The 24,212-nt window shown below is 38.8% G+C and overlaps 1 protein-coding gene across 7 annotated transcripts in view; it reads right to left on the reverse strand.

Moving 5' to 3' along the window:
- CTNNA3 (catenin alpha 3) overlaps nt 1-24,212 on the reverse strand; it is a 444,137-nt gene that overhangs the window by 169,997 nt on the left and 249,928 nt on the right. For 6 of the 7 annotated variants that reach the window (XM_058421605.1, XM_040071771.2, XM_040071769.2 and 3 more), the window contains 2 exons: nt 13,259-13,339; nt 8,080-8,232 (listed from right to left, as the gene is read on the reverse strand). In XM_058421605.1, the coding sequence (XP_058277588.1) occupies nt 8,080-8,232; nt 13,259-13,339 (234 nt within the window). Of the gene's footprint in view, nt 1-8,079; nt 8,233-13,258; nt 13,340-24,212 lie in introns of those variants that run through there. The other variant, XM_058421609.1, reaches the window with a different exon arrangement.

A 24,212-nucleotide genomic window follows, 5' to 3' on the forward strand; every position in this document is an offset into this window, starting at 1 on the left:
GTACAGTAAGAGCAAAAGTAACAGCAAAAAAATGACATACCCTTGGACTTGGATCTTACATCTGGCGATGAAAAGCCTTAGCATTGAACAGCCATAAACTAAAAACTTCCACATAACAGGATTCATGCTTCTTGTCTTCTGATTATACTCCAAAGGAGAATGATAAAAGATTCTGCTCTCTTCTAATATTCTAAAAGTTAATAAAGATGTCCCTGTAATCTGTCAGTTTGACCTCTACACATGCAGTTTTGAAGTTTTGCCATTGTCAGAAGTAGTTTTGTTTTTCAATAGCTCAGTAAAATCAATATTAAAAAAGAGGCAATGAAAGATTAAAATGTTATTTTTATTTTGTGTTTACCAGTCTGGGATTAAAACTGACAGAAACAGGAGTAGTGCTGAGAATACTCAATTCCCAATTGTCTTTGAAGGTGGTAGAAAGAAATCAGAGTCTTCCAATTGACAGGACTTTGTACATGCAGTCCTTTGATATGTAAGGAGAAATTAAAGGATTGTTACATTCATTTTAGACTAAGCTACTATCTGACAGGAACTATGCAAGTGTATATTGGATATCAGATTGGGGGGTTGTTGGTTTTCAGAGCTCAAGTAGTTTTACTTCCATGGCCCTTACCTCCAAGTAAAAGCTGAGTAAGGTCAAAGAATGCAGTCCTTAAGGACTGGATGTTCAGAGGTGGAAGTAACAGCTGTCACAGGCTACTTGAAAGTTGTTGTTGTTGTACACTCAGGAGAGTACAGGAGTGAGACAAGTTGTTTACGATGTTTTTGTTGCATCTTCCAGACCTATGGAAAGTTGCTCTTAACCCAATTTTCTTGGTCACTATATTTAAAATTTGACATAGAAAGATGTAGCACATCACATCCAAAATCAGACAAGGTGGCAAATAAGAGCTATCAGATGCATGCCAATAAAACAGACTGAAGTGTGAGAGTTTTCCCACTGTACTTAAAGAGAAATGTCTACTGCTTGAATAGAAAATAGTAAGCAACATATTAGTTTTTACAGATTCCATGTTAAAACTGACTTTTGGCAGAGCTGTTTTCCACAAGAGGCAGATGTAGAGAGCTTTAGTTCAAGAGCCGGCGGCTGTGTTTTGCCTTTTGGGAGAAAGGAAGAGTTTTCCTGAGCATGCTTATTAATTTATTCCCAATAATATTTTGGTTACCAGATCTTACTACTATTTCCACTGTCTTCAGTTTTGCAAATGTTTTGCAGACGAACTGCAAATGCTGTAAACAGTTCATTTTACCACATGTAAGTTCTTCCGTACTGTTTGCCAAAATGGTATTGTAATTCTAACAGCATTAAACAAAAAATCATTTTTAATCTATGTATATCTAAAACCTCAATTTCCTTACAGAAATACAAACAATATGCATTTTTATAACTCAAGGGCTTTTCTCCTTTACAGCTTCTAATTTTTTTTTTTTTTTTTTAATGCTCTCTTAAGGAGAATTCACCTTCAAGAGATGGGCATTTTCTTCACTGGAAATCTTTGTACTAACTTGCAAACTTCTTTTTGAGCCACACTGTGTCCTGCACACCTCTACACTCTATGTCAACACATCACAACACTGACGTACTGAAATATATGTGCTGTTTGTTACTGTCCCTTGTTTGTAGTCCCAGGAGCCAGCTGCAACATAGGCAAAACTGAAAAACACACTTGCAAAAATTAGGCCACAGGCTGAAGTGTCAGATTTATCTATCAGCAGATCTGAAGTCAGTATTATTAGATCAAACAACAGAGAAAAAGGTATATTCGTGTATCAAGAGAAGGGATGAAGAACACAAAGTTCACTTCATCATCACCTCCACTTCTATTAAGCGTCTCTGCCTGTGCTCGGTATAGCTGACCTTTAAACACCACAGTGGGAGATTTGCATCTGTGCCAAAAGAAAAGATAATCAGAGGATTCTTCCATGCTCCCATCAAATTCCTTTTTTAATCTCAAGTTCAGCCAGCCTATCACTCCTCCTCTCAGAAAGCATTACATCTCCGTGATGGATCAGCTCAGGAGAACAGTCTGTCATGTTCCCCAAACAAGAAATTGCCTGTTACGCAGGGCCTACTTTTCCCCTCACGTGGCTGTGACATTTCAGTCTTTTTGTTACCTGTTTTTTGTTCACCGTTACGCACTTGTTCTCTCCACAGCAGAATTTGCTTTTGTCTTTGGAGAAGTGAACCAGAGGCCAGAATACTCCAGTCCCCAAAAACAGGTGTGTCTTACAAGGGACTAGAAAATACACCTGGGTTCTTTAAAGCTTTTCATTATTATTTTGCCTTCATTATCATAATTTAAAATAGTGTTTATATAAACAGATATTTTCAAAATGTCCTAGAAGACACTTTTAAAATGTTTCCATACAATCAAATATTTCAACTAGATTTGCAATTTAATTGCAGCATTTAAAATGAAAAGGTATTTCAAAGCAAAACCTGAATGTGTCAAATCTGAAAGTACTTAATCTTCATATTTTTAAATATTTTTTTCAAATTTTTTTTGCTGCATTTTAATATGGAATTCCCATTAATAACAAGGACTTTCTGAAAAACCCAAATCTTTGAAGAATTTGAAGCTCACAAACAAAGGCTTAGACTACAAAGAGAATCTTAATCCAAATCATTTTTCATCGCAATATATTCTAGGGTTTTTTCAATGTTATATAATCAATATTCAGACTTAGAAGTATTTGATGCAGTATATGAGGAATATAAGGCACTGCAGCCTAAAATAGCCTCCATAAGAAGAATGTTTAACGTGACCCTCGGTGCTCATCAAAATACTTCAGCAGCTGTGCATTCATTTCATATGTGGGAAGTGTCCAATATCACAGCGAAAGTGGGCAGTTTAATGGGATTTTTTAACGATGTAACTAGGACTATTTGGCTTCCTCCACATACCTGAATATAAACTATTCAATTTAAAACTGACACACTCTGGTGTGAGCAGTTATTGTGCAGCTATGGCAGTGTGAAGATGTTAACCATGCTATCTCAAATCCTTTGCCACTGTCTGAGCTTTTCTAATACTAGCCCTGGCCACAAAGCCCCAGCTGATGCTCCTGGGCAGTGTGGCTGACACCCCAAGCCTGTGGACCTTTTAACAGCAAGTAGAACCTTCAGGCTAAGAGCACAGAGTAGTTAATAAACTCAGCAGAGAGAAAACCTAAGAAGACAAGAAAGAAGACATTTAGTTGCTACTACCTCTGGAATTATTGCCCCAGAGCTGGTATGGTGTTCAGTCTCTCCATCTCACAGATATTCTGTACGTCGCTGAATTTATATACATGCTTCTGAATTGTATTACTTTGTTGTGTCTTAATTCAATTTTTGAAGGAAGGCCTGTAACCTCCAAATGCTAATTCGGATGGGAGATTTGTAAGAGATCTCACTGCTCAAGCTGATTTACAAAGGTCACTGGCTTAAGAGGATACTGTTTGTTTCTTAAATTACAGTGTGAGCAGTGAGTCAGTGCGGCAGCCGTTTAGCTTAGCTCAATTAACATTTCCTATTCAAAGAGGAGAAAAAAGTACCTTCTTTCTCAAGACTTGTTGTGTCTATTAGAGAATTCAGATTAAAACAGAAATCACAGAAAATCTCTCTTGATCTTTTAAGCAGTACTTCTAATTTCCATGCCAAATTCACTGTTGGATTAACCTTTGTGAGAAGATGAACTTGTTTTTATAATATCCAACTCAGTCTATTGGGTTTATATAAAAAACATTTCAAAATCTACTCTTCAAGCATCCTTGATCTTTCAAAAACAGATTCAAAAACTGCCCTCAAATGCAGAATATGCTTGATTAAAACTGCTATACAAAGCATAAGAAAATGCAACATAATTCATGTCTCAAAACAGACCAACAGTCAGCTCCCAAGGTACAAATCACCTCACTTCTGTCATCTAGAACTTAGGCATCCACACTAAACAAACCATTTAGTCAAAGAAGAAACAGGCACTCTATGTAATCAAGAGAAACTCCGGAAAATCTTTATCTTGGGCTAAGAGTCAATGGGGTAAATAAGGTTTTCAATTGCAAAAAGACCAACACAATAAAACCTCAGAATACCTGCTTCCATTTTTTAACTTTGAAAGAAGACAAAACAAGCAAAACACTGAGAGGAGTGATACTGGTGGGTGGGCCATACAGGCCTGTATTATTAGTACTGGTTTTAAACTGAGCACAGAAGGAAACACTTAAACTGGAAGTAACACAAATATCAAAAGCTTGTTTTCCTTAAAAATGGACTTCCAGCCTAGTCCTGTACCATCAAAATCATTTTATTACTATCACCGCTGGACATGTTGGCTGCAATAATAAAATACATTCTTATTTGACTGGAGATCTGGCTACACAAATACACAGCTCTTTGTGGTCCAGATTCAGAAACTTATTTCATGCATTTCTGCAATCAAGTGAAATATTGTGACAGGGAAATTAAACACTGATCAATATGGCAAAAATAGCATATTTATAAATGAGCACAGGACAACATTAACAAAGGATATATGCGAGCCAGCAATACCACTGTGCTGATTCAAATTATTGCTCAGTGATTATTTTGAGAATGCAGTATCATCTCTTTTGACATGTTGTTCTGCCTCCACTTTCAAATTATTACTATCAAACTCAACTTTGGTGCAACACTAACATCATCAGCCCAGCTCAACAACTGCTCTGAAGCCTGACAAGTGGGTGGAACATGTTCAGCTGGAACACTGTCTGGCAGGGTAGAGCTGAGACAATGCTTTTCATAAGTGGAGATTCACTGAAGTTGGACTCATGATTGGATTCAGAAAAACATACATTTTTTAAAAACACTTCTTCCTTAATTTGGAGATAATTTAAGTTCAGCATTCATTACACTGGTGATTTCACAGCATAAATCTTCAAATGCAACAAGTTACCTTACAAAATGAAAAGGAAGCAGTCATAAATCTTCCTTATGCCATAAATATCTTTTAGAAAAGCAATATTAAAATAAGCAGGAATGGACATCCCTGTTTTCATATGTGAAAGCAATGGAAGAATGGAAGATCTGGACTACTGATTGTACTGTGTATGAGATCCAAGCATTAGGGTGGCTCAGTAACCAGTAAATTCAGACAGGTTGGCTTCACTTGTTTCAGCCTCAGGACCAAATCAGCAGGAAACTGGGAGAAAGCTGTGAGCCAGGAATTACGTTGTTGTCACGATGTCTGCATTATTTTTTTATAAATTTTGTTTACACATATTTTGAGCAGTAAATAAAATAATGAATGAAGATTTGCAAAAGGATGTCATGGTGCTAGATGACTAAATGGTACAGAGATGAAATTCAGTCTAAAGAGATTAAAAGTGAGTCATTTTGTGAGGAAATAACCAACAGCCTCTGTGATTTTATGAAATATCTTGACTGTATTGATTAGCACACACAGGTCTGCCCTCCCACCTCATGGGCTGCAAGGTGCTGGAAAAGGTACAAGGAAGGGAGCAAGCCGATCCTTTTGTGGCTTCCAAATAAGGAAATTTTTAAAAGACCAGAAATACTTTTAAAGCAATAAAAGAAAAAGAGTAAGTGGCATGGAGAAGGAAAATAGGGACTGGTGTTAATTTTCTCTTCTGATACCAGAATTCAGAGACAGCAAAAGAAAAGATCACATGTGGGGGTTCACAGACACTTCTCTACACAACGCATAGTCAGGGTGTGAAAGTCTTTACCAGAGGATGGAGAAGTCAAAGGTCTACAGTTGGCTCAGACCCACACCTGGAGTGTTTAAAGTCATTATTTGCCACCACTCAGTTCTGGAGTATGAGTATGTTTAAGTACACACGCTTCTGAAAACCACAGCTAGTCACATGCAAGTCTATCTACACCATTTTCCTTGAGAAATTAAAACAAGAGCACAGAGCTCCACTACATCAATTTAAAAATACATATATTCTCAGCTTAACATGGTTTAGGCCACTAAAGCCCAAATATGTTTCCAGTTGGAACTGCTATAGTAACTGCTCCTATGTATTTAAAAGCTATTACATTTAAATAAATTTAATTGGTATTAAACACTCCCCAAAACAACTGCCATGTTTCTCTCTCTTACACGATGCTTTTGGAAATAACTGATTTTTTTCTTAAAAATGAGATAAATCTGTTTTTCTCCACAAAGCCCCTTTGCGGTCGCTTGCTTAGCTGCAAAGCTTTTTTCCATTTTTGTTCTGTTTAGGCTCACAGTTGATGGATGCAGTACAACTACCACCTAATTAATTCGCTGGAGAGTTTAGCAGTTGATAAATACAGTTTATCAAAAAGCCATCAATTAAGCTCTTATTTAGAGATCCGGTAAGGGCATTAAACCAATGCAAGCAACTTTTAAATAAGATACTTAATTCTACTAGATATCCAGAAGACAACATAAAGTAAAATTTAAGTTAGTTTTCAATAGCAGCCCACAATATAATCCCCAGTAAAGCGACATTTGGAACAACTAATTCAACAATAGGAGGTGGCACTGTGTACAGTCTCTCTTTAGAAGTAAGTTTTCTTCACTGTAGGCAGCACATTGAGTCACAGCATAAATATAAATATGTACACGCACACTGTATTCACACATACAGCAAGATCAGTCTGTGGATTTTCCAGGCAGTGAATCTGTGCAGCCATCAGTCTCTCTAACCGCACACCCACACTCATGGCCAGCTAGTCCTTGCATTGGGACATATGGCACACAAATCCAAACCCATGAAAGGAAACAAATACTGGAATTTAGGCTTATGTCTTCTAAAATGAATAACGATTTGGGTATTTCAGAAGGACTCAGAAATTCAGCCAAGTTATTAGTTTTTCAATGATCTTCTTTCTAAAACTGAAGTCACTTCAGGATGGTTTAGCTTCACTATTAAAAATCAGAAAAGCTTGCAACTTTGAGTTTGAGCTTCAGCTGTTACTTCATTTTGCATCGTGGTCAAAACCAGATACTCTTTTAAATCAAAGAATAACAACTATTCTTATTCTGTAATCACATGCCCATGAAGAGAAACATAAATCCAACACCCTACTTTTACTTCAGCTCTTTACCTATTTTTCTTTCATTATCTCTAGATCACTCAAGATTAATTATTAATTCTGAGCCAAATAGCTTTCTAAGTAAATTTTCAGCTGCAGAGTGAATTCATTGATTTTTTTTCCCCATTTTGCATTACTGCACACAAAAGCACCAAAAGGTAAAAAGCCCCACAAAAATTACTAATTACTAAAAAATTACTGCATTCCTTCCAGGCACTTGAGATAATATTGATGTGAATTTTTGACTTTGGTATTCCAGCAGTGTTCCAAGTTCCAGTGCAAATGAGTTTAGGTCAGCGCACATTTAGTCCCATTTGGCAGGACTGACTGTCCAACAAACAAAAATCTCCCCCCCCCAGCTGTATTTGCCAATCTCTTAGTGCTGAAAAAGTATCATTTATAAGCAATAACTACAACCTTTAGAAATTAATACTGAGTCTCCAATGTATGTAGGGGATTCACTTAGCATGCAGGCAGGAGCTGGGCTTGGTGATCCTTGTGTGTCCTTTCCAACCCGGAATATTCAATGATTCTGCCAGTGGGCTCCTGGCTCTAAGCTGTGTCACAGCCCCATTCCCCCTTCAGCGGAGCCCTGCAGAGGTCACAGACTTTCCAAGGGAGAAAGTTGGCAAACAGCTGGCACTGACACGGTGTCTCCTGTACTTTGGGCAGTAGGCTCCTCAACAGTGCGAGCTAACACTCCCAGAAACACACATTTATTTAAGTTCCCACTGAACACCTTGATGGAAAGGCTTACACTGATTTCTCAAATTACAATTCCACACCATCTCATTTCTATGCAATGAAAAGCTATTCAAGCAGAAAGCCCTCTGTCTTACTACATACCATTATAGGAAAATGGACTACATTTACTATCACCCAAGGCCACTTCTTTATTCTTTCTTGAAATGCCAGCCTTAAACATTTTTTTATATCTGCCAGCAAAAGGAGTGTTCAGTGGCAAGTCTCTTATACCATATATTCCAGAAAAAGTGCAATTCCATCAAACATACCTCCACAAGCCTGCTGGTATGTTCTCGAAATATAGCAGCATATTCCTTTATTTCTTTCTCTCTTCCATTCTTAGCGGCTTCAATGAGAACTAGCAGTGGAACAGTGGTGTCTAAGAAGGAGTCTGAGATGTGATCTATAATGGCTTTCCGGAGCTGCAAAAGAGAGCAATACATCAGCACCTGCTAACTGGGGTATTCATTAAACTCTGCTGTAATTATTGTCCATTCCTGTTTACAACAAACACGTACACGCTGTATTCCTGCATTATTTGCACCACAGGTCTGAAACCTAGGCAGCTACAATTTATGTATTGCACAGAAAACTGTATTTCATTTCAAGGACAACTTTAATAAGGCACTAGGTAAATGTGGCTGTTTGTAAGTGTTTGTACAGATACATAGAACACTACAACATGTACTGGTTCTCTTAAAATCAAGGGAGCCAAACAAATATTCCCCTTCCTTGATGAACAGGCTACGTAAGTGATTCCACATGTGAAAAATTAGTTAGCCCAGACTTCATATCTCCTGGGTATTCTCCCTTGTAATTCAGATGCCAAGGGAGAAGGCTATTTAATTTTACAAAGAAAATATTAATTTAATCATGTTTGTACTCACAAAATAGCTACATCCCACGATTTCAAAATAGCAAAATTACCCAACTATTTTCTTTCTGGGAAACCCACCAACATGGTCTGGTTTGCAGAATGGCAGCCTTCATGGTAATTATGTCAATGAGATTACTCATTGTGCCACCTGATAATGTATTAGTAGAGCAAGAAAATCTATAAATGAGGCTGGAGTTCAATTTTCTCTGTTTAAATTAATTGTTCTTGAACTTCTAACTTAAATTATTAAAGAAGTATAACATTCTGCTGTAAAATACCTGTCTTAAATTAGGCTTCACAGAAGCTTGTAACCGATCACTGGGGCATTACTTCACTTAAGAGGTTGTTTTGCATGTTACCTACACGAGAGTTGTCCATTTAGATCACGCAGCACTACAACAAACATACCCGCTGGAACAATACATGAAATGCAACTTAATTATTGAATGCACTGAATTTCCTACTCCAAATCTAGTATTTTTACAGTATCTAGAAAAGATATTGATTGGAAGGAAAAGTATACTAAATGTTTTTAAGCTCGTCACACTTTTGCCAAAGTACTGTTTTCACTTGGCATTTTGCTCCAATATATCTGTGTGAAAACTCAGTAGAAGTAGACTCTTACTATGAGAAAAACAGAAAAAAACTACAATCTTTTTGATGCTGCTGTGTTCATAAGTAGGGCAGTGGCCATGCACAGCAGAAAGAATAGTGGAGAAATCTGCTGATTATCAGACAAGATCTGGGTATGAATTCCACCACTAGCTTTTGGATAGCCTCACCACCTAAAGTCAGCTCTCCTCAACTCACCAGAGGGACAGACAAACCTTCCAAACAAACACAGGCCACTTATGTTTGGAATGGTTTCTTTGTCTCCTAACCTACCGTAGCCTATCACATTAGGATATACTGTCTGGATACACTGTATGTTCTCCAAAGTAATTTACAAACACAAAGGCTGTGGGATTCCAATACAAAATTTGATTTCTAACATTCTCAGCTTTATTCAGGCTGGAATTTAAAAAAAAGAAAAAGTTATTAGAAAGTTTCACTACTAGAGATAAAATACATTGAACCTCCAATCCTGCCAAGTTACCTCTTGAGAGTCCTCTGTTATGAAGGCTCCGTTACAGAAAACAGATATCCTTGCCTGTTTAAAATTAGGTACATGAATGTGACCTTGAAGAGCCACAGTTTAAAAATTAAGATTTCAGTTTACAAAAAACAACAGAACGTTGTGGAACCATCATATCCATGGCCGATGATTCATTATGTCCAACAGAAATATTCTGAGGTTCTGTACAGCCCAGACTGCAGAACTTTCAAAGCCTTAGCAAAGCATCACTGCAATAACCTCAGTCACATCTGTGGAGAGCTTGAGATACCCAATTTCAATCCAGCAGCCTAATTTTAGCTCTCATTGCATAATTCTTTTCTATAGCTTTTCACTGGTTTTCTTGGCTTAATTAACCTTTCACAAAATTATCATCACTGTTTCATTCTAAGAAATGCTCTGTCCTGCAATTATGCAGCAAACTGCATCTTCTTCAAAAAAACAAAGATAATGGCGTGACTTTGCTGAAAACAAACAAGTTTGAAATTATGTTCCTATTGCAGCAAAGGAATACATGAAGCTGAGAGTTGCAATGGATGGCTTGTGTAGCATTAAAGAACAAAGAAATACAACACAGAAAAAGAAGGAAAAGACAAAAGAAAAAAGGAGTATCTGAGGCAATATCTATTTCTTTTCATGCTAACCCTAACAAGCATTTCTTCCATGACGCAGGAAGTCTGTTTCTGATTCTGACCACCTGTGGGGCAAAATGCTAAAAGCTAAGCAGCCAGAAGGGAGGCATATGAACAAAGGACAGCAGCAGTAGTGCCAGCACGCAATGCTAGGGAAGTTATTGTGCTATAATTAAACTTGCTCTTGTATTTTTAAGTGAAAGAGACACCATCAGAAGAGGGAAAGGACGGGGAGGATGATGTCTGACAAATTTTTTTCTTCTTAAGTAGCGAGGTCTTACCCTTTGAGCAGACTGTTACAGAAGCATGGAGAATGTTTGTTTTGTTATCAAAATGCATTAAAAAATAACACAGGAACATGTTGTTTATAAAACATGGGGCATAAGGCTGTCAAAAACAGTGGAGGGTAGAGAAAAAAATGCCAGCAGCTGTTTGCAACACTATTCAACATCAGTACTGATGAGCACAGAAAACTCTGTTTGCCTCACTAGACTCCCCTGGCAAAAGTTCAGGGCAAACCTCAGAGCAGTTATTACTGAGGGATCTCTCTTTCCCATTTCAAAGGGAGCCAGGAAGGCCATCTCTTTTGTGTCCACAAACGGTTACCCGTGACAAAGAAGTTACATAGAAATGTAAGAACTTCACCAGGAATAACATTTATTACAGCAACTAACCAGCCAGAACTGCAGAGCAACCACAGGAGAAACATCTGTGCAGTCCATTCATGCTACACTGGGAAAGAACTGGGAGGCAAGAACAGAGTTTGATGTAATTACACGTAATTACAAATTGGAATGAATAAGCAATTCCTTCCTAAATATTCACACAGCTCTCCTCAGCAGTGATCCAGGTAAAACTGCACAAACAGAAATGACACATACATCTCCAGCACAATACAAGTAAAAATCAAAACAAAGCTGAACATTTAAAATCCCTGCAAGCACTGGCCAAGCCCCTGAAATGAATGCAAGTAACTCCCCTTGAAAAGCCTAAGAGATTTTCCAGCTCCGAGAATACCCTGTTCTGGGGACAGCTTCTTTTGCCTTCAGTCTTGCCAGACACAAGCCTGCCTTCACTCCCCTTGCTGCGGTGTGCAAAGGTGTTCCAAAGGGGCCCATGGCATAACCCACAGCCTGGCTGCGGACTGGGACAGCACCTCTCTGATGGTTTGGTTTATTGGGTGCTACTGAAGAGATTTTAAAAATGCAGCTTTGTCAGGTTTCATCTTTAACCCCAATTCTGCACAGGCAGTCCCAGCCATGACTGAAAGCAGAGTACGCTGCACACCACAGCCCTGAATCCATTGAGAGCGCCTGACACAACACCAGCAAAGGTACACAGTATCATTAAAAAATAAAGTATTATAAATGCTGTAAGAGCAGAGCAAACAACCATTTTCATGTTTCTTGTAAAATTGCTGGGAGACAGAACCACAAATGTTTGTAAGTGGAAACAAGTAAGACTCTACTGCAGTATCTGCAGGCACAAAACTCACAATTTCATGTCTCCCAGACCAGGAATTAGGCATGCAGTAAGCACTCCTCCTAAAACAATTCTTATGCAATTCATATGTATGAACATAGAATTGGAGAAAATAGATAAAATATTTCTCATAAATGCTTTCCAGTGGAAAAAAATGTCAAGAAGCACAGAGCTGCTCTGGTAAGAGAAAATTACTGGTTTTAGATTGACTACAAATTGGGCATGTTACATTCAGCCTGAACATTTTCCAAAGGTTTACAGAAAGACACAAATTGAATTAGTTAACAGCTTTTAACCGCTGTAACAGAGTCAATAAAGTGTTTTAAGCTGGAGTTTAATTAATTCATGGAAGGAAATGAATGGAAGGATTCCTAAACACACTGAAGTGGTGATGCAGGTCTCTGCACTGAACACATTTTGAACAGAATGTAAGCAGAAACTGAATAGCTACTTAGTTGTAAACACTGTATTTATATTATATTCTTCTAATTTTTCAAGGCTTCCTTGTCTGATTAGGGGAGCAGGAGGGAATTTATTCCTCATCTTGAAGCACAGGCTGGCTTGTAAAACTGAACACAAAGCTGGGTGGGATAGTCTGCCACCAGGGAGTTGATAAACAGCCTGAGCTGGAGACAGGATGAAAGAGATGTGCTCATGTTCTGTGTAGCTGTAAATTTTCATGCACTTGGTTGGGCAGCCTGGCTGAAAGAACTACTGACTTTCTAGGGGTTTTCTTTCTTAAAAGGGCATATTACACACTTCCAGCATAATTTGCACTTTTTCTCAAAGGTATTTATTGCAGAGAAAGGGTGTAAACACAGCTGATGTCTACTGCTAACCTTCTGCCCTTCACTGAAGTTGTGGATTCTGGTCCATGTCTCACATTAGTTTTAGGATGCTGGGATGTAAAATGGGGGAGTAGACTGTGGACTGGACATTCCAAGGACCCTCTTGTATGGTAAGAGGTCTCACAGCTGTTAAGACCCACACATACTCAGTAGTTCCTTCAAGGTGTCTGTTCCAACAACCAGTAATAACTATAGCTTATGGAAAATTAAACAAATCTTGATGGTCAGAGTAGATTATTGATATATATCTACAGCAAATATATTTAGATATGCATGTGTACAGATATATATCCAGACAATATCATCTGGTAGGGTTTTCTCCCAGAGCTTTGAAAACTGGTATGTAAATACTCTGTGGAATGGTGCAATTGTCTTCAAGACATTTTTATTATGGAAAAAAATAATCTTATTTTCAAAATGCATAAACTGAAAATAGCAAATTGGAAAAGAATCCCTCAAGACCTTTTTCTACGTGTTATTTGTCCAGGTGCTCACCTGTCTGCGGAGGTCTCTGGTCTTCTTGCACATACCGTCTATGGCAACATTCAAGGCATCGCTTCTCTCTGTCTTGTCAGTCTGCAATCAACGAGACAGAAAACAATCACTGGTTGTCTGGGATCCCTCAGCAAGCACAATCTTTGAGTCCCCAGTGCATCAGAGCATTTGGTTAATCCTACATGATGAGGGGTTTTTCAAATTTTTCATACATTTCAAGAGCCAGTACCACAACATTCACAGAAAGCCAGTTTCTGATGTTAAGCATCATTTGCTGAATCAGAACATATGCTTTAGAAGCTGTACACAGGAACACTTCTTAAATTCTGAATTGCTGTAATACTCCCAGCATAATCAACAATATGAATAGAATTGCGATAACAGTGATGATGATGATTATTAGTAATAGTAATAACAACAACAACAATATTTATGGCAATCCATTAATATTCTATTCATGTGAAAAACTGTTCTCTCTCTACAAACAATGTATAAATTCAGGCGCCCACAATGCAGTTTGGTTATGCTTTTGTCTGCAGTGTTCATTATTTTCCTTCTGTAAAAGAGAATGGATGAGTTTCAAAATATCCAAGATGCTGCAATGCAAACACTGTCCATTGTTGCCATATTATGTGAGCTTTTGTGAGATGTTTACAGCTCTGTAGCTGAATTCTCATGGTGTATACTGTAAACATCATGTTTTCCACAGTCCTTTCTGGTAAGAGTCAACTGATTGACTTCTAGCCTGGCCAGTGTGATGGAGAGGTGGTAACCTTGTTCTCCAATTCCTGGTCATTGTTCAGAATCTATAAAAGCAAGGTCTTTATAAATAATAAAGTTCTTCTTTGGCCGCCTTCTTAGAATCAAAAAGTGTGTATCATTTCCTCTTCGTGTCCTCTAGTGACAGTCCATGAAGTGGCAATCTCTTCATTCCACAGCACATTCATCCTCAGCATCTAGAAGACTGAGTTCTTGAGACATTTGAAAGGTCTGAAGAGAATGAGTTTTACTTTCTAAACAATTTTTTTTTCCCACCTATAAGCAAAGTGCTTCTATCATTGTTACCTATTTGTAAAGTGTATTTCACACTTTCCTGGATCAGTCAGCCTTTTTTCCCTACAATATTACCATAATACCTCTGTGCCTACTAGATGGCTTGAATTCTTTTTTCCTGTCCGTACAGAAACTACACGAAAATCCAAAACTCCTGATGAACTTTGCCTAAAGCAAGCAATCATTGCTCACTACCTTGCAGCATTGCTCACTGCCCTGGTCTGAAGGAAAGAACCACAAATAGTGGTGCTTCACACAAAGTCAGCACACATGACATTTACAGCACAAAGAACCAGACTCCCATAAATGCTAAGCAATAGCTAGGTACACTGACCACAGTATTTGGACTTCATTTGCCAAACACCAGGAAGTCTCTCTTATGAACATGACTGTCTCATTTTATAAACAACATTAAAATTAATATGAAAGTAGTAATATCTTGGAGAGCACCCAGCAGTATAAGCTTGTTATCTATGTTATACTTCAATCAGAGTAATTTCCTTATTAAAGAAACCTATGCACGGGACAATATGCTTAATATTAAAACAAAGACTAGAGGTGGCAAGAAAAGAACTCTTACATTAAAACTGAATGTGCAATGTCATAAATGCCTTGAAATTATTAGCACATTCTCTATCAACTGAACAGAAAAACTGCTTTAAGAATTGAGCTTGTATTTTCAGGGAGATTTAGAAAATCTCCTATGACCTATCTCTGAAACTGCCTATGATCTTTGCAGGAACAGATGATCAAAAACAGGTCTTGGAGAAAGGTCTGAACTTCACCTTTGAAACCTCCAAGGAATCCGTGGAGGTGGATACTCCCTTTTGTTCCACAGCAATGCCATCTTTTCTTGTACCAAGGCTTGCACAGGAACCAAAGTATATAACGATTCTTCTATTATGCTTTGCAAGCTCTTGTCAACCTTGACAAAAAAATGATCCCTTCTGAACTGCCAGGTAAACAGCGCCAGGAAAAACTCTGTGGATACAACTCAGCTTATGCCTATGCATTTTCAGACTACGAAAATGCACTGGCATATCCTTTCAAAGCTTTATATTTAGAGCCTATTTTTCTACAAAGACAAAATCATTGCAAAATATTGGGATATTTTTTCTCTGGTAATCTGTAACTTCAAAGGTGGCCACTAATTATACAACTGGCTCTAAGCTAACCTAAATCTTTGAAGCAGCTAATATGAAATAACCTCAGGCAGCAAATGGCAGAAAATATTGAACAGTGAACAAGTTAAAAATACTATATTTCCAAATTCTTAACATAATAGTCAGTGTATAGAAAGCAAATCTAACTATAAGTGAAGTTATTCTTCACATCATGGTTTTCCTAAGTGTCGCTAGAGGACACGAATGAACGCTTCACGAGATGAAGGCTGAAGAAGCACTTTATTGTTTACAAAGATCTTGCTTTTATAGGTTTTGAAGAATGACCAGGGATTGGAGAACAAGGCTACCACCTCTCCATCCCACTGGCCAGACTAGAAGTCCATCAGTTGACTCCCATCAGAAGGGAATGTGGAAACATGATGTTTACAGTACAGGCTCAGGGAAATTCAGTTACAGAGCTGTAAACATCTCACAAAAGCTCACACAGTATGGCAACACCTAAGAAATAAATACATTACCAATGCACTGCAAATGCAGCTTCAGGCTGTAGAATATGGACAAGTCCAGACTGCAGGTAACCTCCTAACTTCAGAGTCTCATTCTTCTCTAAACAAATTTAAATGTCAAAATCCCCACACTACTGTTTGGATAAATCCTATTTACAAAGACTTACGAACTTCTAAACCATGTGGAGTCTTTCCCAGTCAAGGGGACACCAGGCTGCAAAGTCTCCTGTGGGAACACACTCGAACATCACTGGCCTCAGGCTGCCTTCTGGCAGGTAACGTTCCAAGTACCTTGGGATCTGAGGGACTCCTGGGAGCGTGTATTACCCTGCACACCTCCACCTGGGATCTCACACTAACAGTCCGAGAGCTACACGAGATGATGATGGTCTTGAATAACCAAAAAAAAAGCAGATGTAATGCCTTAAAAGTGTCTGTTGAAATGCTGGCACAGGGAAACCAAAAGTGACCTGAACACTGAGCAGAGAGAAGCTGCCTCATCCCCAGTGATGGAACCCACACGTCCGCAGTTGAAATACTCTGCATCTGCTTGGCAATTAAATCCTTCTGGTGACTGCTGCACTTCAAAACAAGCAAGCCTATCCTGAAATAGTTCCTTCTTGTACAGAGTGACTGAATTAGGAAAAGGGCTAGGAAAATTATGCACATTATTCTGGGTCTGGATTTTAAAAATCAGGCATTTGAGCCTTTCAGTTATCCTGCACTCACCTACTGTTTTTTCACGTAAAATACATGTAGTAACAGCTAAATGGCTCCCTTGTATAGATCCTAAAAGCAACATCCAGTTCCTATTTCAATGCATTTTTAACATCTGAAACATTTTACAAGCACTAAGTCATAGTGTTATTAATATTCCACTGAGTGAAAGTAAGTATTTTTAATTAACACCAGATAGCCCGAAGATACATGCTGGGTACTGCAAATAATACAAGCCTGTCTATTTCACACACTGGCAAACAGTATTAGTTGAATGTCTCAAAAACCACATGTGCAGAAAATCTTTCCTGCTGGATTTCCATTTAAACCAGGACACGTGTACAGGCAGATTCTCAGTTGAAACACACAGCCATATCCCCACTGGTTCTGATGGAGCTATTTATACCAGCAGGGGATTGTGACCTTCCCAGGCACTCCAGACCCTTCTGCACCCCAAGGTAAAGAGGTGCAAACCATGACGGCTGCACAGCCTTGCAGGACTCAGGAACAAGTCTCCAGCCAAGCCTCTGTGGGTACATGCCAACGGTTACCAGTGGCAAGAAAGTCTGCAGGAATTCCTTAAGCTCCAGACTTTGTCAAGTTGATGTTAAACAAAGGACTATAAAGATAACCTGAGAAGAGTTTTCATTGCAGTGTGTTGATACTCCTGAAGGCCCACGAATGTTTACCTGATAGTTGCACTGATCAGTAGATTATAAGGAAAATATGGGCAGAACTACTTAAGTCATCACCCAATCTCTTCTAGCACTTAGGCTAATATTCCGATACTTAAAGGTCTGTGGCCAGAAATGAAGTACATGTTTTGTTTCATGGGATGTATCTGTTCCCAAACAGTAATTGCACAGTCTTGGGAGGAATAAATACAAAAAATATCCGATCTACTAGCATGATTTTCTTTGTTCATCCCACAATGACAGAATGGTTTGGGTTGGAAGGGATTTTAAAGCCCATCTCATTCCAAGCCCCTGCCATGGGCAGGGTCACCTTCCACCATCCCAAGCTGCTCCAAGCCCCATCCAGCCTGGCCATGGACACTCCCAGGGATCCAGAGGCAGCCACAGCTGCCCTGGGCACCTTGTGCCAGGGCCTCCCCACCCTCACAGGGAAGGATTTCTTCCCCGTATCTATCTAAACCTGCCCTCTGTCAATTGTCTCCAGCAGCTGTACCATGACTTTTTGATAAACAGCTTTTGATACAGTTCTACATATCCAAGAACAGTTTTAGTTAAAAAAAGATCAGCACACTTATCTAAATCAGTTCTCTATGGAAATATTAAAAAAGAAGCCAAGCTAAAAGATAAACACCAATCAATACTATAATAACTTAATAAATGTCAGAGCTCTAATTAAATGACGGACTGCTTCAGCTCATGTGTTGACTGAAAATAATCCTACGCTCAGCAATTAGAGGGTCCTGTACATTGCACTTCAATTTAAAAAAAAAACAAAAAACAAACACTCACACAACTTAGGTAGGTCATTAAAGCAAAGTCTCAGCCTCTATAGAGACATCAAGCATTTTATGTCTGTTATTACAATTTAGCATGTAACATATTATGATTTTTTTTGCATATGGAATTTAAAAATGGTTCTTCTTTTGAGCTATAAAGTCACTGTGAATTCTAATCAAAACCATAAGACTATAAGAAAATTGTATAAAATGCAATTTTACAATTTTTTTGATGAATGATGAAACAATTTTGTCATTACTTGAGACATTTCCACACCTCATTTTTTTGTGCAATGACAAGATTTTTTTTTTCATACACACCTTATAGAAACCCTGATCTTTCATATCCTGTTGTGGAACTCAACGAAATAAAAACATCTACAAGGATCTGCCTCAAAAAAGCCCCAAAGAAGCCCATAAGCCTTTATAAGGGAAGATCCATTTCAATCCTGTTGCGGTCTTCACTTATCCCAGTTGATTCACAGCTGCCAGAATTAGTTAACACCATGCTTCAGCCATCAGTAACTAAATAAAACTAATAGCACTGCCTACATTCTTTTCTAGGAGGGAACAAAGGATTTTTCACCATGAAGGTCACACAGAGAGAAAAAAATCCCAGGTGACTGTTTGGCTATGTGAGAAATGCCAAGTATGGGGTAGAACCTCCTTGTATTCCTTTGTACCAGTCTGGATACTACTAGGCCCTGGGATTTGTCCCTCAAATGCAGAATTAATTTAAATATTATTTTGCCCTTCAAATTTTCAGCTTGTCCCTCGAAGTGCAATGTCCAAGTAAAAACCAAGATTACTTGTTGGAGGTGCCATGTCTCGTTAAATACACCAGAACAAAACAATGATCTTCTCCAAACCTGTGGAACTCAGTGGACAAGTCTGTGTTGGGCTGGAACTCCGAAATGAACTGGTTGTTTACAATTCTTCTTTTCAAGTATGTCTCACGCTTTCAAACAAAATGTTTTAAAAACCTCTTGGTTCCCCATCCTGGAAGTGAATAGGAAGAACTCCTGGAGCACAAGTAACCTCACTGAAGATGGAACTATTTAAACGCATGAACAATTATATGCACACCATTCACTGCCTAAGAAATCTCTTACATGAACATTTAGGAAGGAATCCTCTGACAAGGCAGTTAAGGCGGAACCTGACATTTCTGACATTTTTCCTTTGAAAAGGTAAAAGCTCCCAGGCCTTTTCATACAGCATTTCAAAGCCTATTTTTACTGTACATCAAAAGCCTGGAAAGGGAAATTAATTTAGAAGTACATTTATTAACTTTTTTTTTTTTTTTTTAAATATAGGAAACACAAATTAATAAACCACAAGTACTTTAAGTTGAAAATCACTACCTCCACTCGGTGACACAGATTCCCTACTCTAACACACCCACCCCAGTGTGATTCTTTTAAAGACACCTGGCTCAAGAAAACCTATTTCTGTGATACACAGGGAAGCATATTTTTTAAAAAGGGGTATGGAAAATCATATGCAAGTGAGCAAATAAGGACTCTTTCATGTGGAACTGTTTCTCATTATAGACAGGGTTTTTTTCCTTAACAGCCTCAATATGAGATTGTCATTTTCCTCCTCTTCAAGCCCTCATGGAATACTCCCTATGGATCTAATGCTGTGAGATGTGAAGTACCTCATAAGAAATTAATTACCTCAACCTGCACTGCTACAACTGGAGTACTAAGGGCTCTCCTTCCTGTGTCAATTTCCCTCTTCCAATCAATATGAAGGAACAGCCTAGAATTTAAAGCCTCTCAGCACAACCCTTTTTTGGCATTCAGTTACTTATAGCTTGTAATGCAAAACAAATTTCTTTCCACATAAGCACACATGACACATCCTAAAAACCCCAGAATTTAGAATGCATAACCCTTTAATTATTAGAAAAAACACTGAAACACTGAAGTTTGCATATTCCAATTAATCCTAATATCTCAGAGAGAATTATGTTGCTGGAATATGCATAATACTACTCATTTTAATCCACTCTCCAGAACACTGGTGTCAGTCAGCTGAAGGTGTGCAGGGTGGCCAGGTTGCCTCCTGGACAGAGGAGCTGGGATCTTTATCCCTGGGATAATAAATTCTCTTGAAAGTGACTGGGATCCAGTCATAAGAGAAGACAAGCAACCTACACTATTCTAGATTTTTATTGTTTCTTTCTGATACGTAAGACAAATATCTCCTTATATCAGTTTTTCTCCTACTTTTTCACATTGGGAATATTAGAAAATGCATAACTCCAAGGTGATCCTGAAAAAACACCCATACTTTGCTACTACTTATATGGAGGGAAGTGCATGTGTCATAACCAGTGTGTTGCAGAGCAAATACAACCATCACTTACTACTTTTAATGGAAAAACCAAACGCCACAGGCACTTCATATTTAAATACGGCAGCCTTAAAACTTGATAGAGAAACCTTAAAGGCCAGTAGTACTTTATTTTGGTTTGTATTTCAACTCCAGGCCTATCGGAGGAAGCAGCAGGGAGTAAAAATGACATTATTTTTTTTTTAATCACATGTTACTGTCATTCACAGTTGATGCAGGAAGGAAAGGCAAACATAAGTAGAAACAGAGCAATACTATTGAACGGAGAGCAAGAAGTATACTTGAGGCTAATCTGCCTTTTACTAAGAAGCAATTTTCTAAGTTTCTAGTACGGAAGTTTTTAATTGAATATCCATCTACCTTTCACCTAAGCATCCTGGCAGTTTTACAGCAGGAAAATAGAAAATTAGCTGGAGAAAAATCTCATTCTACAGCAGCAGCATAAGACTTTCCTATGATGAACTATCATATAAATTGCTTGGAGATTATATGCTGCTATGAGCAAGAGGAAGGGGATGGAGGGAGAAGAAAATTCAAAATAAAATATAGTAGAGTTGCTGAGACAATCCTTCTCATCCGGATTGTTTAGAAGTCTTAGCTGTACTCTAAATCTGAAAGTTATAGTCTTAAACAGCAGCCATAAATAGGGAAAAATGTCCAGCACCAAGCCACTCACATTCTGCCATACCTAGGGACAGACTGAATTAGTGCAGTTTCCAAAGTGGCACAGCAAAGGCACATCCTGCATTTTTCAAGGAATCAAACACAAGCTTACTGTAGCTCTTGAGGTGGTATTTTAATGCATAGTGTGCTACACAAATAGATTCCCGCAGACTTAAGAGGAGTGCAACAGCACTCAAACAGCATTATAAATACATATACAAATAATATATATTTAAAAATATATAGGGTAACTGTGGTGGTGCAAGAGTTGTTTCATTAAGTTATTAAGTTATTTTTGTAAGTTTTATAAGATTTTTTTGTAATGGTTCATTCCACTGTACCCCCTGTTTTCTGTAATGGTTTCCCCCCTGTGAGTTAGTTATATAACCAGTCATTTTTTGTCAATCATTCCTCTCCTCCACCTGCCCCTGTCAATCCCCCCTCTCTCCTCTTGGTCACCCTGTCTGTCACTTCAGGACCCTTCCCTGGATTTTGGGAAGATCCAGGAGAGGCATCAAGTGATAGGCTGGTGCCTGGGGAATCCCTTCCTCCCCTCTTGTGATTCGTTCATTGTTTAGAAGTTGACACTCCCTGTTACACCCCCATGTTCCCTGATTGGCTGACCCGTTGTCGCCACCCCTGGATCCTCCCCCGTTTATAAGCTGCTGCAGGGCTTTGATCTGGGCTCTCTCTGGTCGCCACCCCTGGATCCTCCCCCATTTATAAGCTGCTGCAGGGCTTTGATCTGGGCTCTCTCCGGGCAGCAAGGTTCTGAGGCGGAGCTCCTTGCCAGACTCCCCTCTAATAAACCACGTTTAACCCTGCTCAAAGAGAGTCGACCCTTCTTCCGCCGCTGTAGTCGTGACGCCATCAGGTCCATCCGCCAGTGTGGGGAACCAAAAACCCACCGGGAGGAGGTTACTCGCCCTGCCTGTGACCCCGACCGATCCATGTTGCCGCAGTGCAAAAACTGAGCTAGCCTGTGGTCAATGCCTGCTAGGCGAGAGGGACACTGCGACAGGTAACTAAAGAATTGCATTCCTAAAAAAAACCTTCCAAATCCTCACAGCCACTCCATACCATCTAGTACCCCTACGCTTTCTCCTTGTAATTCCACCGTATCAAAGAGTACCATGGAGAGGTAAGGAAGGTAGAACAGGAAAATTAAGAAGTTTGCTGTGTTGAGACCGTCATTAGTCTGGGTAAATCTCTATGATACTGTTCATGATCACTCATAGAACAGACATGCTGCGACACTTCTTTTAGCAGGAAACCAAGCACACTTTTCTATCCCATTGGATGGGTAAAGAAGCTTGATTTCCCTGATTTTCAATCCCACATAATTTTAACATTTCTTTGGCTGTTCCCACAAAGAAAGCAGCTTGAGATTTGAGATAAGTACGGGTGGACCCATGACAGAACCTGGCCTACAGACAGAAACCTTAGAAAACAGCTACTTATCCCGGACTTCAGCTCTGAACCAGACAGAGCTTGGTAATTTTAAATAACACACACACTACGGATGTGGCTCTGTTCAAAACTGTAATTCTAAATAAAAGTTAAATGCTGAAACCCCAAACAGACGAAAAAATGTAATTCCATTTAATTATGTATTAATTGTATTAGTTAATCCCTTTCTAATCCAGAGTAATTAATTTAATTTAACACCATGCTGTGATGCAATATGTGAATCTAGGAGGCTGGGAGGCACTTCAGTATGTGCAGTGAATGAAAGCCCAGCTTTTAGGGAGAGGATTAAGTTAAATTCTAAAGTTTACAAAACATTCAGCTGAACACTACCCAGCATCCTGCACGTATAGTGAGTCCAGACTGTGTGAATTCCTTTGATGCTTCCCCAGTCTGTGCAGAGGACTGTAATGTAAGAGGGAGGAGCACAGGAGGTTCAGGGGATCATCACAGCAAATGGCAGTTGATGCCATCACCTCACTGGGTAATTCAGCCACTCCTGAACAAAACATACCCCTATTTACAGCAACACGATGAAACAGCTCCAAGGTGGTATTCCTAGAATCTCATGACTCAACAGTTCAAATATTCAACTGTTATTTAAAAATTCACTATTGTTAGCTAGAGAAGACCTACTCTAGTTCAGAAAGTTTCTGTTGCTAGTACTTGTGTGAGAATGAACACAAAAGAGTTGGTAGAAGAGCACCTGAATGATGCTTTTACGCCAGAAAGGGGCCCTTGCTGAGCCATTTACTCAGTAGATGGATTTGGAGAGTGAGAAATCAGTGCATCACTTGGGCCGTTGGATTAGAGCAGCACAAGCCTGAAGGCCCTGGGTTCCTGTACTACAAGAGAGAAAAAAAAAAAAAGCCCTCAATTTGTTAAAGTAGCAGCTACCAAATGGAACAAGGGAGGCTGTATGTGATGGCATGCAGGGAAGACAACCGAAAATTACAGTCTCCTGCGGGGCTGGGATCTGCAGAATCCTGCTTGAGATCAGGAGAGTCTGCTATTCAGGGCACATTCCTCTGCAATCCTATGCAGAAATTCCCTGGGCTTTTCCCCTACTTATTTTTAAACAAAAAAGCCCCAGATATGCCTGCAGAAACATTCAAACTCAGCAGGCATATTTCTGACATTCCAACATAGCAATCATACTTCATGTTGGAAGCTCATTTTCTGCAGGACTTTTACCTTAAATGTTGTAGAGAATTTTTGTCTAAATTAAAAATGCAGTTTCATGAATAGTTTTTTTTTTAACTATTCACATCTCCAGTTAGCCAAGGAATTCATTTACTATAAATGAACCTAAATTTTCATGTAATTTTCATCAGCTCCATGGAGGAATACATCAAAAAAAGGAAAAGACAAAATAGACTCCTAGACATAACTAGAACAGAATCAGTAGAAAAGTCACTAGGAATTAGGTTGGGTAAAGCAAAAATATTATAGAGCTCAGAACTTTTTTCCATTAAGATTTATATTAAATCCTTCAACTTTCAATGAAATAAATTAAATACTTGGCTGAAATCTAATGAGTAGCCTGTTCTTGCTGTAAATGTGTGCTACTGAATTTCTTGTGAAGTTTAAGA

The sequence above is a fragment of the Hirundo rustica genome, chromosome 8, assembly GCF_015227805.2.
Source record: "Hirundo rustica isolate bHirRus1 chromosome 8, bHirRus1.pri.v3, whole genome shotgun sequence".
NCBI classification, from domain to species: Eukaryota; Metazoa; Chordata; class Aves; order Passeriformes; family Hirundinidae; genus Hirundo; species Hirundo rustica.